Genomic DNA, 17,894 nt, shown 5'->3' with positions numbered 1-17,894 from the left:
GCTTATGGCTCTGCTCCAAATCGCACAGGGTTGGAACACCAGTCTGCAGCTTAATTACCATTATCTGAGGCTTGAGAACCTGTCTCCCAAGGAGGCCAAGAAAGGAGCTGAGGAGTCTGTTCAAAAGAAACAAACCCCAAGTGTTTAAGTTACGGTGGATAATTCAACCTTTTCCTCCATAGATAAACCGCGGCCTCCTGTCCCACCGTCCACAGTAAAGAGCGTACAAGCAGAGTCTGTGCTGTACCTATCCGTGAAATTCATGGCTGCACTCAAGTGTCCTCCAGAAGTGCCTTTTAAAGAGATATTTTTTAAGAAACAGCCAACCTCCCGAGCCTCGTAAATCCTGGCCGTGTGAGCCCGCTACTTGGGCCTGGGCCCTCGCACGCGGCTGGCGCGGCCCCAGCCGGACACGAGCCAAGAAGACAGAGGAAACACAGCCTCCTCCCAACGCTGGCCTCTGGCTCTGACTCTGGGGATAAAGCCACTGCAAGTCCCAACGTGAGGTCCAAGAGCCTGGGCGGACTTTGAACTTGAGCGCACATTCTGACACCGGGAAAAAGAAAAAAACCCACAACCCAAGTCTGCTCTCGGATGCCTCCAGCCTCTCCCGGGTCACCGCAGAGACACTGAGGTCCCTGTTCCCTGGAGAAGAGGGTGAAGCCAAGTGGCCGCACCTGACACCAGACACCGCCATGGGGGGTCGGCCGCCGGCGACTTCAGGGAGACACACACAGGGCCCCTCTACACACATGTGAGTGTGTGCTATGTGTGGCATACGTGTCCGTGGCACACACACACCTGAGAGACGGGTGTCACACACACACACCTGGACAGAGAGATGTGTGTGTTCTCAAAGAAAGGGCAGTGGTCTGTAAAAGGTCGATGGCGGGATTTGGGGGTGGGGGGGATGAGAAAGCCTGTGGCCACGCTGCCTGCGATGCATAAATGCCACCGGAGCCTTCCAGGATGGATCAGTGTCCTTGTCAGGCAAACAGCAGACCTGTATCTCATACCCACTGAAGGCCTCTCTGCGGGGCTGCCCGTGTTGGGGGATGAGCTCTCGTGAGTACCGGGGCTCCCCACAGCTGGGAGCTGCGCGGTTTCTCCCATCTGGGACCCTCTCCGCGGCCGCCTCCGCAGGGCAGAGTCGGTGTCTCTGTCTTATCGGAGCCGGCTCAGCAAAGGGGCTGGGAAAGCTCCGGGCCCCCCGGGGATGTGGGGGTCAGTGCTCCCTGGGGAGGACGGGAAGACCCAAAGCTCTCAGCCCCCCATTCCCCTGGCCCCGAGGGGCCAGAGGAAGCAAAGGCTCATGGGTTCAGCCCCGGAAGCTTCCTTCAGCATCAACCCCCGAACGTGTAGCATCAGGTGCCGAAGCCAGAGAAGGGCCCGTGGGAGACTTCCAATCCGCGGTGTCCGAAAATGCAAACAGCTCGATAATCAGGTCGTGTTTCCCTGCGATGCGACAGACCGAGTACCCAGGGCTCGGGCGCAGAAGATGAAAGTGGGGGTGGGTATGCTTGTAATTTCCGGAGAGAACAGTCACTCACTCCTGAGTGTAGGGTCCTGCCCCCAGCCCCCTGCAGGGAGGGGAGAGAGCGGGAGGGAGGGAGGGGGTGGGGCGGGGCAGCAAGGAAGGGCAGTGTTCTGGGGAGAACAGTATGTCCAAACTGAAGCCGTGCACGTGACCTCGACAGAACTGGGGTCTGGATGAGGCAAGGCTGCAACAGAACGGACCCCTCGCTCGTGCAAGGAGGGTGGCGCCAGCGCCGTCATCAGGTGGCAGCACTATGTCCCTCTTTCGTGGGGCCAAAGGACAGCCACCCATCCAACTCAGGCCAAGGTCCAAGCACCCTTTCCCCTTCAACATGGAAAGGGCTCCCCTGTCTCCAGAGAGTTTTTTAAATATTTAGACTTTGAGGCAACTAGAGCCATCCCGACCTGGGGAGACGTGCCACCCGGGCCTCGCCTGCCCCCAGGGGCCCAGGCAGGGTGTGGGGTCAGACCCTGGACTGCCATGGGCAGAGGTGTGGCTGGTGGGGAGTTCCAGGGAGCACCCCCGGTAGGGTCACACTTGCAGGGGTGCAGGGAGTGGAAAGGTGGGCCGCAGAGTCAGAGCAGGCCTCCTCCAAGCAGGAAGGGCCTGCACCCAGCGTCCCTGTGAGGAGGAGGACGGGACCCAGCTTCTCTGTGAGCTCAGTGTGAAAAGAGCAGGCGCCAGTGCCCACGGCTGTGGTTCCCAGTTACACGGTTTTAAAAAAAAATCTGTTCTTTGCATGAGCACAGGAAAATGCTCGTGGCAAGGCAGCCACGGTCCGAGCCACGGGATGGCTCCTCTAGAACAGCTTAGGTGTGAGAACAGAGCCACAGGCCTCCACCGAGGAGCTGTCACACATGTCTTGGAAACATGAAGGGACTTGGGCACCACGGGGGTGGGGGGCGGGTAACATTAAGGAAGGAACTAAATCCTTATATCGGCTCGACTTTCACCCTCCAACACCCTGCCCACCCAAGCGCGCCCAGCAGGCTGGGAATGAATACAACAGGCTCCCTTCGTGCAAAGATGGTTCTGTCTGCAGCAAACCACAGTGAAGGGACCAAGGACAGCAGAGGACGAGGCGGAAACAGAAATATCTTAGCCTCTGTTTCGTTAGGGGCTGAGATGAGGAGCGGCTGGCCTGGGCCACACAGCTGGGAGGTCCTGGTTCTCTCAGAAAGACCCGTGACCTGGCACGGTCCCAACCCACTCTGGTCGGGACATGAGGAAGGGCCCTCCGGGAGGGGCGTCCACGAGCGAAACCTGCACGAAGATCCCACCAGGGACAGCCCCCTCCACCAGCAGCGCCGGTCCCCAGCTCCCGCTGTTGCTGTCCTGGGACACCTGGGTAGCCTCTGCCATCTGCCCCTGAGAGAAGCGGAAGGGGGGTCTCCTTACCACGACTGGAGGCACCTCCAGGACCTTGTCCACGTTCTTCAGTGACAGGGGCACATACCACAGGGTGGCCTTATTGGTCAGTTTTTTAGTACCTTCAGAGAAAAAAACCACGTGAATGATGGCACGAGCCTAGGGCAGGTGGGGCTGAGACACAAGGTGGGAGCCAGGGCCCAGGGCATGGGGAGCTGCCCCAGCCCACCCCAGTGCTGCCCCCTGGAGGCTGCTGGAAAGACGTCCTATCACACACTGGGGAACCGGCTTTCCAGCCTTTTCTAACCCAGAGGCTCCTCCCCTACATGGGTCTTTGACAGGAGGGGAGTTTGGCCTTCGACTTGCCCGGAAGCCTGAGGGGTCTCATGGGGCCCTCACCAGCCACCTCCCAGAGAAGAGGGGCAGAGCCAGGGCATTCAGGCTCCGCTGAGCTCGTGTCTGCAACCAGACCCCGCAGACCTGTGCTCGGCGAGGGAATGTCCACCTCCTGAACAGGCTAACAGCTCCTGCCAGAGGGGGCCAAAAGGACAGCGGCCCACGGACGTGAGAGGCTCGGGGACACATGGAGCCAGAGCCCGCATGGGTAGCACCGGGAGCAGCGGCGGCCGGGCCCCTGGGCAAGGCCCGTCCCGCAAGGTGGGAGGCTTCACCCCAGACTCTCGGATTTGTGGCCACCGGCCACCGACTCAGAACTCCAATTTGGGTGGAGTGCTGACAGATGGGCGGTGGGCTGCTCAGCCCCACTGTGGGCCAAGTGACAGGAAACAGAACCTTCCTTAGGCCTACCAGGGAGGCCTGCCTGGGCTGAGAACCACGCGCCAGAAAAGTCCAGGGATCGCATGGTCCCTCGCCTCCCCACTTGTGTAGGAGGAGCCTGAAGCTCAGAGAGGTCAAGGGGTCTACCTAGGGTCACACAGCAACTCGGTGCTATTGTGTGCATAGACCTACACCTCCGGGGTCCCAGTAGTTTCAGGGAAATGTCTGTAAAGATGCCTTAAAATGTAGCTTCCTCAACACAGAAGATCCTCCGTGTGGTGAACAGCAGAACTGCAGGACGTGAAGGACGCAAGTGGGGAGGGTGGACAGCAGCCAGGTGTCCTCTCCAAAGCCCGTCGTGGGGCTCCCCTCCTCGCAGTGCTTTCTCTCCTGGTGCCTTCCCAAAGGGCCTCTCGCTTCTGCCCCTGAACACAGCCCCAAGGCCCGAGCTGAGCCCTGTGGTCACGTAGGAGGATGAGCCCCCGGCACCCGGCCTGCACTGCCGGCCCCATCGGGACAGGCTCTCCGTGCTTGGGAACCACAGGCCAGTAACAAGGAAAATATTTTCACTGCACTTTGACTGAGAGTGAATCTGACAACCTGCTTTTGGGAATAAAGATTTCCTGTTTGACTCTGCCAGAGCCAGTCTGACAAGCTGGTTTCCATGGAAACCCAGAGTGGCCCTCCTTTAGACCCAGATGGGCGCCACGGGCCAAATGAGGCAAAACATGCTAATTGTACTTTCTCCATCATTTAATAAAACCATCAAAAGACAATTGCGGCATTAAAAACACCTCTTTTAAAATCTTAAGCGCTCCCAGCTATTTTCTGGAGCAATTGGTAACAATCAGGTCCCAGTTAGCTTAATATTTTGACAGTTGCCGCAGAGGAATGAGCGTACTGGAAGGCAGAGGTTTGCCGGCTGTCTGCCTCGGTACGTGTTCGCTTGGCTGCCTCTGGGCAGGCAGCACAGCCCCAGAGGAGGGGGACACACCAGACAGGGGACCCCTGCCTCCTGGGGTCTCAGTTTCCTCCCCGTCCCCTGTCAGAGTCACCCTGGGTCCGAGGGGCCAGGCACTGTTGTAGGCAGGGGGGGACCGCAGGGGACAAGGCAGCCACCAGCCCTGTCCTCGTGTTCTAGACATGTGGACAGAAAGACACACGTCAGGACAGAGAGGGGGCCTCGAGAGATGTGGGGTCCCAGAATAAGAGCGATCTGCACAGATCCAAACTCAGAAAGACAGAGGGAGGATAACCAAGACGCGGATGCCCAGACGTGGCGATGACAGAAAGAGACGCAGAGATGAGAGAGAGACGGACATGTGGTGGGGGAAGGAGAGAGGTGGCTCCTGGCCCTTCAGCTGGAGGTATGGGGCAAGAGAACCCACACACGGAGAACGGCCACGGCCCTCAGGGCTCCAAGAGTGGCCGCCCGCTTCGTGTAATAGGGAGGCCTGAGGGTCAGGAGGCCCCGTCTGGAGAAGCAGAGCACAGTGGGGTCACAGAGCCCACACCCATCCCGTGAGGCTGGACACCCGCAGCCCCTCTCCTCACCACCCGTTCTCTCCCCCGCAGGGCCCGTCAGCTCTGCGTGCCCACCCTGCAGGGAAGGAGCGAAGCCAAGGCCGAGCGACCAGGTGCTGGGGGGCGGGGGGCATCCATTCGGGCGGGGTAGAGGGCTGCCATCTCACCACCTCGGCCCCGGGCGAGAAGCCCCTGCCCCACAGTGGGAGCAATCCCTTTAGAGGTCAGGCGGAGTGTGTCCTTCTAGACAAAACCGTCCATCAGCTTTCCGTCTCTGGACAGAAACCCAAATCTCCCTGACAGCCTCCGTTCACTCCATCACTCATTTGCCTGCATTACCAGCTCTCCATCGGCTGTGGACCAAGAGACGCTGCTGGGAAGCGGAAAGCGTGACTCCTTCCCTGCGGAGTTCACGGTGGAGGACAGGGCTTCTCAGCCTCGTCCGGCACAAGGACACGTTGGACTGGGTCCCCCTTCGCGGTGGGGACCCCTGGCCCCAGTGCGTGCAGTCTGTGCGGCTGCATCCCTGCCCTCCCCGCCCCGCATGCCAGCCCCTCTGCCCAGATGGTGACAACCAAAAATGTCCCCTTGAGAGTCACCGTGCTGGGGGCCCAATGCTGCGGGGCTGAGCTCCGCTTTGCAAGTCAAGAACGCCCGTCTCCGGGCCTCTTCCCCTTTCGCCACAGGGAGATGCTACTCAGTTCCTCAGGGTTTCTGCAGCCAGAAATCTGGAAGGCGGACCCGCCCCCATCGGAAGTCCCTGGCATCCTGCTGCTGACCACCATGAGAAAGCCCCACTGCTGGGACGGCCATCAGAGGGAGAAGACGTCTGGAGACGGACAGCAGCTGAGACAATGAGTTCCCCTCGATCCCCGAGGCCTGGGCCACAGGGACTCCAAGGCGCCGTGGTATCCCTTTCTGGGCCGCGGCATGCGACATCCATGGTCGCTTAGATGCCAGAGCTACGGTCTCCCCCAGGGCCTGGACACAAACACAGGGCACAGGGAGGCTGAGTGCTCCAGGGGCACGGGCCCCCGTTCAGCTAAACCGTTCACCACGCTGTGGCCAGGCCTGCTGAGGACACCGGATATTCCAGATGGACAACTGGGCTCCAGGCCCGGGGAGGGGAGAAGCCTGAGCCCCTGTAAGCTCTCCCAGCAGGGTAGCTGCAGGCCACCACTGCCAAGGAAGGAGGAGGGGCACGAGGAAGAAGACCCAAGGACCCAGGCAGCTCCCGCCTCCAGAAGCAGCGTGGACTGTCCCCTGCGTGGGACAATGTGGGAGGACAGGGTGGCCTGGGGCAGGGAGGGTGGCAGCAAGGGGACAAAGGGGCCTGCGTTCCTCATCAGCAGCCCAGTTATAAAAAGCCGTAGCGAGTGCAAAGCAGAGCCCCACTCCCCTGCAGAGCCCAGTGGGAGGATGAAAAGGGGTTTCCATGGTTACCACTGGGAGAAGGAGAATATTCAGATCAAACCAGAGTCAAAGGTTCGCAGGAGCTTCAGCCTAAGCCTGGAATGCAGGGCCCCAGTGCAGGGAAAAGGGCGGGACAGCGACCGACTCCCCCACCCCCACGCAGCCAGTGGCCCCCATCCAGGGAACAGCAAAGAGGGTAGAGGGTGGGGGTTGGGGGGGAGACAGCAGGGGGCTGAAGGGTGGCTTGTGCCCTCCCAGCCCACTGCCACCCCTCTGCCTCTGAGGAGCTGGTCATGGGGCCTCCTCCCGGGGAAGGCAGGAGGGGAAGGTCTGCGCACCGGGAGCCCAAGTCCCACTGGGGAAGCTCGCTGTCACACTCATTGCCTAACCTGTCCCTGTCTGCAGAACAAGGATGGCAGGAGCGTCTGCTCAGGGGTGGAGCTGGGAGCAGAGGGACTGTCACTCACAGAGGGCGTCAGGGCCAGGCCCCCTGTCAGCGCGAGCTGTGGCTGCTGCTGGCGGGGACCCAGAGCTGGCTTGGTGAGACGCGTGCGGAAGTTACCTGTGAGGATGTTTTCCGACATCACGTGGACCTGGACCTCCACGGAGTGCTTAGAGGTGTAGGTGATCTCCGCGCTGACGTGCGCCACCTCGCCAATGCACATGGGGGACAGGAAGTCCGTGCGCTCGACGCGGGCCAGGGCGGCCACACAGCGCTCCTGTGGAGACCAGAGACAGGTGAGCCCCAGCCCTGGCCGCACTCCTCAAAAGCGGCCCTTCTTCCCCCCGCTGTGAAAGTCACGCCATTTCTCGACATCACACATTCCTAATTGCAAAACCGCGGGACACACAGCAAGGCCTCACGGGACACCCTAAAGCAATCAACAGCGGATTCTCTGAGCAGTGAGGGTGCGAGTGGCTTCTTTTTTCTAATTTTTCTACAAAAGACGTGTATCACTTCCATAATGAAAAGTAAAAAAAGACATACTCATCATGGAAAATTTGGGAAGTACACAGAGAAGTAGACTGAGGAGGGAAAATCACTCCTCCCTTCGGAAGAGAACCCAGCTTTCTATTTCGGGATCTTCCTTCCCAGGCTCTTCTCCCCAAGAACGGGATCTCCCGGCTCCTCTGCAGTTACTCAGGCTCATGTGGCCGTGCAAACATCAACAGATGAGTCCACAGCCTGCTTCCTCCTCCACTCGAAACAAGGAAACATAACCTGCCTGTGTTACAAACGATGCTTTGCAATCAGTGTTCCTTTGTTTAACTGTTATTTATCCTTCAAATAGTGCAGGACTCAAAACTCAAAAGAAGAAAAGGGTACAGGGTACGAGGTGTGTGTTTGTCACTGGTCCCCAGCCACCCAGAACCCCCTTGGTAAGGGATCGACGTGGCCACGGAGTACACCACGTCTGGAGGGCCATCTGGAGGGCACGCGACAGTCTACACTGGGGCTTGTTCTCTAGTGAACCTGACTTCCTCGTTCTTCTGCATGGCCGTTTCCATCACAGACGTCACTGTCACTTTCCACAATGGACACACCCTCTGTTGCAAAAGTGTGTTTAATGGCCAAATAGAATGGAATATTCCATTATCACAGTCTTGGGTCCAGCTGGGTCCGTTTGCTTCTTACTATAAGCAACCCTGTGATGGGTATCCTTTCACGTAAATCATTTTCAGTATGGGGGCTGTTTCCCAGACTGAAGGGACATTTTGGTGTATGTTCTCGAAAGTACTTCTCAACAGGGGGACCTCAGACCCTCACTGCCAAACAGAGCACTTGGCCCGTCTATCGCTTTCTCCTGGAAAACAGCCCTCTTCTCCAGGAGGCTGGGCGCACCCAAGCTGGATGGGGAGCTGGGGGTAGGAGCCTGTCCATCCGGCCCTGCCCGCTCTGGTATTCGCCTTCTCAGTTAGTCCTCGCAGTACCCCTCATCCAAGGTTTGGCGACACCGAGCTTGTAGTAATAGTCACTCCGAGCCCCGGTGGCACCTCCTGCGGTTATCTGTGCAAGAGCCCACCTGCTGCCTCATGGACGCGCCAATGCCCTGGGGCCCCTCAAGCCGACCGGACCTGCTTCTCTGGAGGGACAGTCAGAGAACTTGTACCTTCACCCCTCTTGGGTGAGTCAAGAACATGGGGTGGGGGTTCCTCCAGTTTCTGTTCCTATAAACGTGCCAGAGCCAGATCTCAGCAAGCAAGGGAGCAGAGCGGCTGGGAAAGCTTCCAGGGCTAGGCTGCGGCTTCTCTAATCTGTACCGACTCCCCGCACCACAACTTGCCCCCTAATCTGCCCTTGCTTCCCCCCAACCACGACTTGCCCCCTAAGTCACACAGACACTAAAACAAAGTGCACCCCTAAGTAGACGTCTGTGGTTACGGCGCCACCCACCGGCAGAAAGTGGGAAAGGCACGTGCTGAGCGCAGCAGGACAGGAACCGAAGCCCCACTTCTGGGCCGCTTGGTGGAATTACGCAAGCGCTGTTACCCCAAACAGCGCAGAACCAGGTGTCGTCACTGGAGAGTGGCTAAATTTTGGTATGGCTACACTCACACATGGGTAACATACGTGCGTGTGTGTGTGAATAATTTTTAATGGGATTGCAGCTTAGTCTTTGAGGGACCTGAGCTCCCTCTTAGTGTCCTTCTTTCTGCAAGGAGGAGAAGATAAGATGCCTGCATGCTGAGATGAAGGAGGCGAACGGTGTGGGCAGGTGACCCAACGTGAGGTGACTGCTGACCCTCGGACACTCCGTCATGGGGAGGGTCATCAGCTTCCGGGCCGCAGCGGAGTGCCAGTACACCAGGGGACCGGAGGCCAGTCAGGAGGTCAGGAGGCAGCTACTGGCATGGAGCCAGGCACTGGGCCTGGTGCGGCGTGCAGGGTAGCGAGTCGGATCGCCTGCCCTCAGTTTGGGCTCGGACAGGGGGACGGATGATAAACAGGCAAACAGGACACGGCCACGTGGTGGCAGGTGCTCTGACAGGACCTTGTGGGAAGCGCTGGGGCCGGGGGCAGCCTCTGAGCTGAGGCGTGAGTGGAAAGGTGGAGGCAGGTAGGGACCGTGTGCACCCTCTCCAGCAGAGGGGAGAGCAGGAGGGACTGCGCAGGGCGGAGGCTGTGCAGGGGCGGGGAGGGGAGCACAGCAGGAGGGGTGAGCTAAGGGCCCTGAGGGACCAGGACTCTGCGGGTAGGGCAGGGACCCCGAGCAGACCAGCTGACTTTCTAGTCCCCGCACTTCAGAGTGGCGTGAACTCTGAGCAGCTGGCGGTGCTGTTCCCTTCCATGACCCGGAACACGGACACGGTGACCCAGGAGGAGACAGAGCTGCTCTCCACACTGTCCCAGGGAAAGCTGTCAGCACACACCTGCCACAGGAAGCCCTCAGGCCTGGCACAGGACGCCTGGCAGAGGCTTCACCCCTGCTCTTCTGGGTTGGAAGCCGCTTGTTAGGAATCTTCGGCTGGCTTCCAAAGGAGAGAAGGAATGTCTACAGGGCAGCTGCTCCAGAGACCTTTGCACACGGGGCAGCCTAAGAGAGACGGGTGGGCTGCCTGGGGGCTCTCCACCAGACCAGGGTGCAGACAGCACGGGCCCGGACCCAGGGCAGAGGCAACTTGACCATAAGCCGCTGCCCAAGGGCTCAGCAGGGCACTGGGCCCGCCTCAGGCATTCTGTAAAGAGCAGGTGCGACCCGAAGATTCAAAACACGAGCCAGCAAACACCTGCACGCAGGAGGAGGGCCTCCAGGCTGAGCACACCTCTGACTGCGTGTGCCTCTGACACAGCCCCGGGCCTCCCTGCTTCTGGGGCTTAAAGCAGGGGGCAGCCCCACACCGGGAGCACTCTCAGGAGTCTACCCCAGGAAGGGCCCTCCGCCATGCTCCCAGAGGTGACCAGTATCACAGTGCTCGCTGGACTCCGGAGCAGCCACGGGGCATGAAGTCAGGACAGCGGCTTCAGGAGCAGAGCGAGAAGGAACAGCGCAGGGCCCTGGGCTCAGCTCCCAGCTCTGCCACTCACTAGTGGGGCCGGCGGGCTGCTGCCAGGATCCAAGAGGGTGACCCCCGGAGAAAGGGGTGCGCCGCCCCTCTCACAGACACGTGGGCATCAAACGTGAGAGCGAGCGGGTCCAGAAGTTTCCCTCTCCCTACGATGACTGTTTGGGCTGCACCTGCCCTACTCCCACACAGGCCGCCTTCAGCAGATGCCACCATAGAGAGGGCCACTCTGGGGGACCTTCAGGAAGTCGTGTAACTTCTCTAGGCCCCTGCGCCTCGCCTACAATGTGGGGTTAAGACGACAGTTGGGAAGATTCCAGAGAGAAAAGGTCGAGCACACGGTGTGGTCGCTGGTACACCCTAAGCGCCTACTCAACGCTCCATAAGACGGCGATTCCACACACGCCCTTCTGGCAATGAGCAGATCGCCAGAGCGAGTCCACCGAGCTCCAGGCCTCTACTCAGATGCTGAGCATCCGGCAGGGACCTGAAAGACAAAGTCCCTGCCTTTGTTGGGTTTACATTCTAACGGGGTGGAGGGGGTGGGCAGACCAAAGATAAATGAGCAAAGTACATAATGTTCCAGGAGCAACAGTGCTGTGGAGTACAGCTGGGAGCAAGGAGGGAGCTGGTCATCGGGAAAGGCCTCAGTGGAGGTCATACGTACCAGACTGGAACCAGGTGAGGGGGAGCCATGCAGATTCTGGGGGAAGAGCAGCCCAGGCAGAGGGAAGAGGCAGTGCAAAGGCCCTGGGGTAGGAACACCAGCCAGTCACACAGAAGCAAGAGAGCCAGTGTGGCCCAAGAGAGTATAAAGGGGAAGGCACAGGAGATGAGGTCTGGGAGCAGGACGGTGCTCAGATCCGGAACTACCGAGCAGGTGGAGCCAATAGGACTGTTTGCCAGTGCCCTCAACAGAAGAGGAAGAATGGGGTCACTGAAGGTCCCCAGTTTTCAGTGTGGGTAACCAAATGCTTATAGAGGTCATGTACAGAGGAGAGGGAGTCTGGGAGGAGCAGCCTGGGGTCAGGTCCAGGGTGTCTTTTGGGGCCCATCAAGGTCAAGGGGCCAGTTCAGCATCCAGAAGGTGCCAACCAAGAGGTCCCAGCTGACAACAGAACCCTGGGGCCACATGACATACTAAAGACAGAAAGCGGATGAGACCTGCAGGGGAGCGGGGTGGGGGTCTCAGGGGGTGGGGGTGCCCCTGCCTGACCCAGAGACCCAGCGAGGCCCTCAGAGGTCAGCATTGGCCCCCATGCCAGGGTCTAACCACTTGGAGCTGCCTGGGGCTCACAAACCCTCCTGAGCCTGGAACTTCTACGCCCCCCTCCTGGGCCCACCAATCCAGAGACATCGCCAAGCCAACACATCAGAACGATCCCTCTTGTACCCCCAGGCTCCCTCCAGGGATGGGATGGGGAGGAGCAGGGGCTCAAAGCACAGGTTCAAGGCCTGGATTCATGGCCCAGACCTACCCCCTGTTTCCCCACGGCCTCGGGCAAGCATGCAGGCTCTCTGTACCTCCACTGCCTCCCCTGTGCAACAGGGGGTAACGGGGGAGAGGATTATATGAGCAGAACCACTTCAGAGCTTTGCAAAATGCTAAGCACTCACTACCCAGCAGCAGTTACGTGGGTCCCCACCATGCAACCCTCCCCCAATTCTCTCACTCCCCATCCTAACGTTCTCCTTCCCGGGTCCAGCCTCTCCTGCCAGGACCCTCACTGTTGGTCTCAGCAGGCCGCCAGGTGCTGGGTCCTCACGCAGGCCCTGCCCCACAGCGGCCACCAGAGGGCGCACTCTGAAAACGGCCTGGTTTGTCCCGCAACTCCAAGGGCACCTGAACAAATCCGGACTCCTAGCCGGGCCGGTGAGCCCCTCCTTCGCAGTGTGCTGAGGCCCCCTCGCCCATGTCCACCCATGAAAACGTTCACTCTGGCTTGGTTCCCACACCCGCGCACCCACACACCTGTGCAGGGCTCTCTCTCCTTCCCCCCTCCAGCCGGGGTACTGGAGCGTGCATTCCTCCCCTCGCGGTGGGTGGCTGGCCCAGGCCCAGGGAGACACAGGACACCAGGACGCAGAAGCCAGTGGTACTGCATCTCGACTGGCCCCCAGGTGGCAGTGTGGAGCAAGACAGACCCCCTCCCCCGAGCAAAGGTGCTGGGCCACCTCCAGAGGAAAGGTCACGAGGCAGGGCAGGAGAAGATGGGCCAAATGCCCCCCAGCTGCCCAAGCCGCAAAAGCAGAAAAGCTAACCCTCCTGCCGGGCGCTCTGGCCGGGCTTTGGTGGGCTTCCCCGGCAAGAGTGCCAGTGCTTGCCCAGGCTCCTCCCCGTTGAAGGGACAGGGGAGGGCTTAGGCCCAGGGCAGCAGAGCTGGGGGAGGGCATTCTAGAAACCAAGACTCTTCTGGATGGAGGGGGAGGAACTTAAATGCAGCTCTCAGCTGGCTCCCGCTTACTCTCTGGCTGCCCCCATCCCTCCTTGATGAATCCCCAGACCAGCACCATTCCAACGGGTGCGCCCCAGGGTTCCAGAAGCTCCCAAGGCCCAGGGATGAAGGAGGGGAGAAGCGCATGCAAACTCTCGTCCCGACCGGGAGTGGCTCGATGTGGCACACGTCGGGACGAGGGGCTGCTGGGCCTGGAATCTTCGGGGATCCCACGCGGGCTGGGCGGCGGCCCGCAGGCCTTACCCCGTTCCAGCTGTTGCAGTGCCGGGTGCTGATGATGGCTCCTGCCTCCTCGATCATCTTCAGGATGGTCCCACCGTGGACGTTGCCAGCCACATTGGCATCATCTGGCCGCATGATCCTGGGTGGAGGAGAGAGAAGCAGCGGGATGAGGCCACTGGGAAGGGTGTCACGCATGAACAGCAACAGCCAGAGGTCGTCCCAAGAGACCAAAGCCTCCTGAAGAAGGAAAAGGAACGTTCCGGGGGAGTTTGGTCAGAGAGGGCCGCTGCTCTGACAGCCCCAGACAAGGGTCCTGTCTCATGGGAAGGAGGGAAGGAGGCAGACAGCAGGACTGTGTCCCTGGGGCCGCAGGCACCCAGCAGGGAAGGGGTGAGAGCAGGGGCCTTCGGCAAAGGCAGCAAGACCACAGCACGGCTATTGGGGTTCCCAGCACACCTGCCCCTCCTGGTTCGCAGGCTCCCCAGCCACCTACAGGGCTGAATGAGCACCAGGACATAGGCTGTGACCCCGTGGAAGGCCACCATCGGAGTCCCAGAGGGGAAAACACACCCAGCCTCGGCTGCTCTGAGAAGTGGAAACGGGCCACGGCTCTGAGACTCCTGTCAGCAGGGAAACATCCGCCACCACCTGCCCCTGGCCTGCTGAGCTCTTAGGGGTGTCTGAGGGGGGCTGGGTGCCTCGGATCGAGAGCTGGGAGCCCTCCAGGGTTGGGGGGAACTGAAATGCCACCTCAGTGGCCCAAAGAGGAAAAATGTTCACATCCCTGCTGTCGGCAGCCAGTGATGGGGAAACTCCAAGAAATCTCTGGAATCCCAAGAAGCCAGCTTGGTGCCCCTACAGTGGGCAACCCCAGTCTAGCTGGCACTTTCCTAAACCACAACCAGGCTAATGAAATCTGCCTTCACCAGCCTCACGCCTGGAGAGAGGATCCGCAGAGCACAGGCCACAGTCCCAGCACGCTCACCAACTCCCGGGGCTCCCCCAGCGCAGCCCCCCGGACCAGCACCCTCCACTCGGGTCCAGAGAGCTCCGCCACCCTCTGGGGCTATGACCTCCTGACAGCTCCGCTCAGCAGCTCAGTCTAGCCAATCAGACCCCAAGATCATTCCTGGCTCCCACTCTTACTAGACCTGGGTGCGCCGGGCAGCAGACCAAACTCTCACTCCTCCACTTCCCTGTCTTTAAAATAGGCATAATAACTGAGCCACTGCACTTGACCATGGGAGGACAGAATCACACAAGATAATGCAGTTAACAGGCCCAGCCACGGTGCCTGGCACGTGACCAATACAAGCTCATCAGCGGTACCCTACCCTCTAGGTGAATGTTTACCCAACCGACCGCAAGAAGTTTGGAAGCCCCAAGACAGAGCTGGAAGGTGTTACCTTCTCAGCAAATGAGCATGGACATCTTGGGGTAACTGACAGCAGACTGTTGCCCACCCGCAGGCGCTACCACTTCATCCTGCGGGAGAGCTGGCTATGAGAACCAAGAACCACTCCGGTCGTGGGGCTGTCCCCCCCGCCTCACTGGCTCGGGGCAACAGTCATGGGAACCTGACCAGAGGCCAGGGGAACCCCAGAGAACCGGGAAGAAGCTTCACTTGGCTTCTCAAATGTTCACTTAAAAATATTTCTTGAGTCAACTCAACATGGATAAAGACTTGAATGTAAGACTGGAAACCATGAAACTCCCAGCTGAAAACACAGGCTTACAGTAAGCTCCTTGACCATCAGTCTTGGCAATGGTTTTTTGGATCTGACTCCAAAAGCAAAGGCAACAAAAGCAAAAATAAACAAATGGGACTTTACCAAAGTAAAAAGCTTCTGCAGAGCAAAGTAAACCATCAACGAAATGAAAACACACGGGCGCCTGGGTGGCTCAGTCAGTTAGGCCGCTGCCTTCAGCTAAGGTCATGACCCAGGGTCCTGGGATCAAGTCCCGTATCCGGCTCCCTGCTCTGTGGGGAGCCTGTTTCTCCCTCTCCCTCTGCTCTTCCCTGCTGGTGCTCTCTCTATCAAACAAATAAAATCCTAAAAAAAAAAGAAAAAGAAGAAAGAAAGAAAAGGCAACCTACCAAATGGGAGAAAATATCTGCAAATCATGTATCTGATAAGTGGTTAATATCCCAAACATGTATAAAGAGTTCACACAGCTCAACAGTGAAAAAAAATCTGATTTTAAAATGGGCAAAGAAGGGGCACTTGGGTAGCAGTTGGGTAAGCGTCTGCCTTCGGCTCAGGTCGTGATCTCGGGCTCATGGGACTGAGTCACGCAGCAGGCGGGGAGCCTGCTTCTCCCTCTCTTCCCAGCTCATACTGTCACTTTCTCTGTCTCTCTCAAATTAATAAGTAAAGTCTTTATTAAATAAAGAAATAAATAAAAGGGACAAAGTGAGGTGCTTGGTTGGCTCAGTCGGTGGAACATCCGACTCCTGATCCCAGGTCTTGAGTTCAAACCCATGTTGGGTGTGGAACCTACTTTAAAAAAAATTTTTTTTAAACAAAACGGGCAAAGAAACTGACTAGACATTTTTCTAAAGAAGAGAGATATGACCAACAGGTACACGGAAAAACGTTTCACACCACTCATCATTGTGGAAATGAAATTAAAACCATGGTGAGCTTTCCCCTCACACCTGTTAGAACAGCTATTATCAAAATGATAAAAGAGATCTGGTGTTGGTAAGGCTGTAGAGAGGAAGGGATCCTCATGCACTGTTGCTGGGGATGCACACTGGTTTAGGCACCATGGAGAACAGCATGGAGGTTCCAAAAAAATGAAAGCCCGAACCACAACATGATCCAGCCATTCCCCTTCTGTGCATTTACCCAGAGGAAACGTAAGATGCCGCAGTGGTATTTGGAGCCTCCTGGGCGCTCATCAATGGCTGAGGGGATAAAGCTCAAAAAAGGAGGGAATCCGGTCAATCCTGACAACGCGGATGGACCCTGAGAGCATCATGCTGAGTGGAGTAAGTCGGAGACAGAAAGACAACTCTACCTGATCTCACATGCGGAATCCAAATCAGGGAGCTCAGGGAGAGAGAGCCAGCGGTTTGCTGGCTCCCTGGGGCCAGGCAGGGGGGCGGCGGGGCGAAGGTGCAAACTCCCAGCACGCGGGAAACCAGTCCCGAGGGCGTCAGGGCAGCAGGAGGCTCTAGTTAGCCGTATGGCACCAGACATGGGAAAGGTGCTGAGAAAAGTGGCAGCCAACACTTCTACCCCCGGGAAAACTCTGCAGCCCTGTCAGGTGAGAGGTTAACGGTGGGAGGGGTGAGCCTCCTGCCACACGCGTGCCAAACCACCACCCTGCACACCTAAAACTGACACCACGGTCAGCGCCAATGACATCACGATAAAGCTGGAAAAATAAAATAGTAAAAAAATTTTTCAAATATTTTCAAGTTTTAGGGGTGCCTGGGTGGCTCAGTGGGTTAAGCATCTGTCTTCGGTTCAGGTTATGATCTCAGGGTCCTGGGATCGAGCCCCGCATTGGGATCTCTGGTCAATAGGGAGCCTGCTTCCCCCTCTCTGTCTGCCTCTCTGCCTACTTGTGGTCTCTGTCAAAAAAATAAATAAAATCTTTAAAAATATATATGTATATATTTTCAAGTTTCAAAAATTCAGGCTTAAAAATAAAATAGAAATTCAAGTCTATACTAAGGGTTTTGTTTGTTTGTTTGTTTGTTTTTTAAGTCTGAGTGAAGACGCAGCCAATTTAAATAACCAAACTAGAAGCACCTGGGTGACTCAGTCAAGGTTAAACAAGTGGCCTTCAGCTCAGGTCATGATCCCGGGGCTCCCTGCTGGGTGCCACTGCCCCTGCTTCTGCTCTCCCCCCTCCTCTGATAAATAAATAAATAACAAAACTGCTGTTATCAGCCTCTTTCCTTTGTATCTGTTTTCAACTTAGTAAAGGACAGATGGTCATTTCTGCCCAGAGGCTGGTTGTCCTAGGGCTGCAAGGGGTCAGGGGGCTGGCCAGGAAGAGCAGAGCCCCTGGGTTCTAGAGCATCAGGGAAACTTGAGTCCAGCCTTTCCTAGAAACACCAGAGCCTGCCTCTGGGGGAGCCCGATTCCCCCCTCGGGCCTCACTTGGCCTGTGGAGCTGTGCCCCCCACGGTTGGCCCACAGCAATGCGGCGTGGTCTGGGAGGAAGGCAGACTCGGGGCCACAGGGCAGACGAGGAAGTGCTCACATCCGGCGGGGCACTGAGGAAGAGACTGATAAGGAGGCAGCCTTTGAGATAGTGTCTGGGGCCATCGTGGGACACTCAAGGGTCCCCAGAAACCCCACATCATCCACACCTGGCTGCCCCCAGGAGCCCCCAAGGACACCCTGGGAATAAATGCCAGGAGCTCCACACTGCACATCGTCGGACTTGAAAGCTCACTGGGACACTTGCCAATCCCCACACTCCTGGGTCACCCAGGTCCTGCATAAATAGTCTTAATTCCCCAGGCCACCTGGCCACTCAGGCAGCCCTGAGCCTCTGTCCACGGGACCTGCAGAGGCAGGGAGACCAGAGCCCGGGTCCCCACTCCCCTTGGCCCCAAACGGCTCAGGAGC

At 58.2% G+C, this 17,894-nt stretch overlaps 1 protein-coding gene across 5 annotated transcripts in view; it reads right to left on the bottom strand.

Moving 5' to 3' along the window:
- The window catches only part of LOC111154684 (acyl-CoA thioesterase 7), a 95,035-nt gene that overhangs the window by 51,655 nt on the left and 25,486 nt on the right, over positions 1-17,894 (bottom strand). For all 5 annotated transcript variants that reach the window (XM_022514512.1, XM_022514506.1, XM_022514507.1 and 2 more), the window contains exons 2-4: positions 13,324-13,441; positions 7,182-7,338; positions 2,936-3,027 (exon numbers count right to left, since the gene is read on the bottom strand). In XM_022514512.1, coding sequence (XP_022370220.1) covers positions 2,936-3,027; positions 7,182-7,338; positions 13,324-13,441 — 367 coding nt within the window. The remainder of the gene's footprint in view (positions 1-2,935; positions 3,028-7,181; positions 7,339-13,323; positions 13,442-17,894) is intronic.

The sequence above is a fragment of the Enhydra lutris genome, unplaced genomic scaffold (genome assembly GCF_002288905.1).
Source record: "Enhydra lutris kenyoni isolate GAN:26980312 unplaced genomic scaffold, ASM228890v2 scaffoldscaffold38, whole genome shotgun sequence".
NCBI classification, from domain to species: domain Eukaryota; kingdom Metazoa; phylum Chordata; class Mammalia; order Carnivora; family Mustelidae; genus Enhydra; species Enhydra lutris.
The sequence above is the reverse complement of the archived record's forward strand: the minus strand, read 5'-3'. Positions and strand labels throughout refer to the sequence as shown.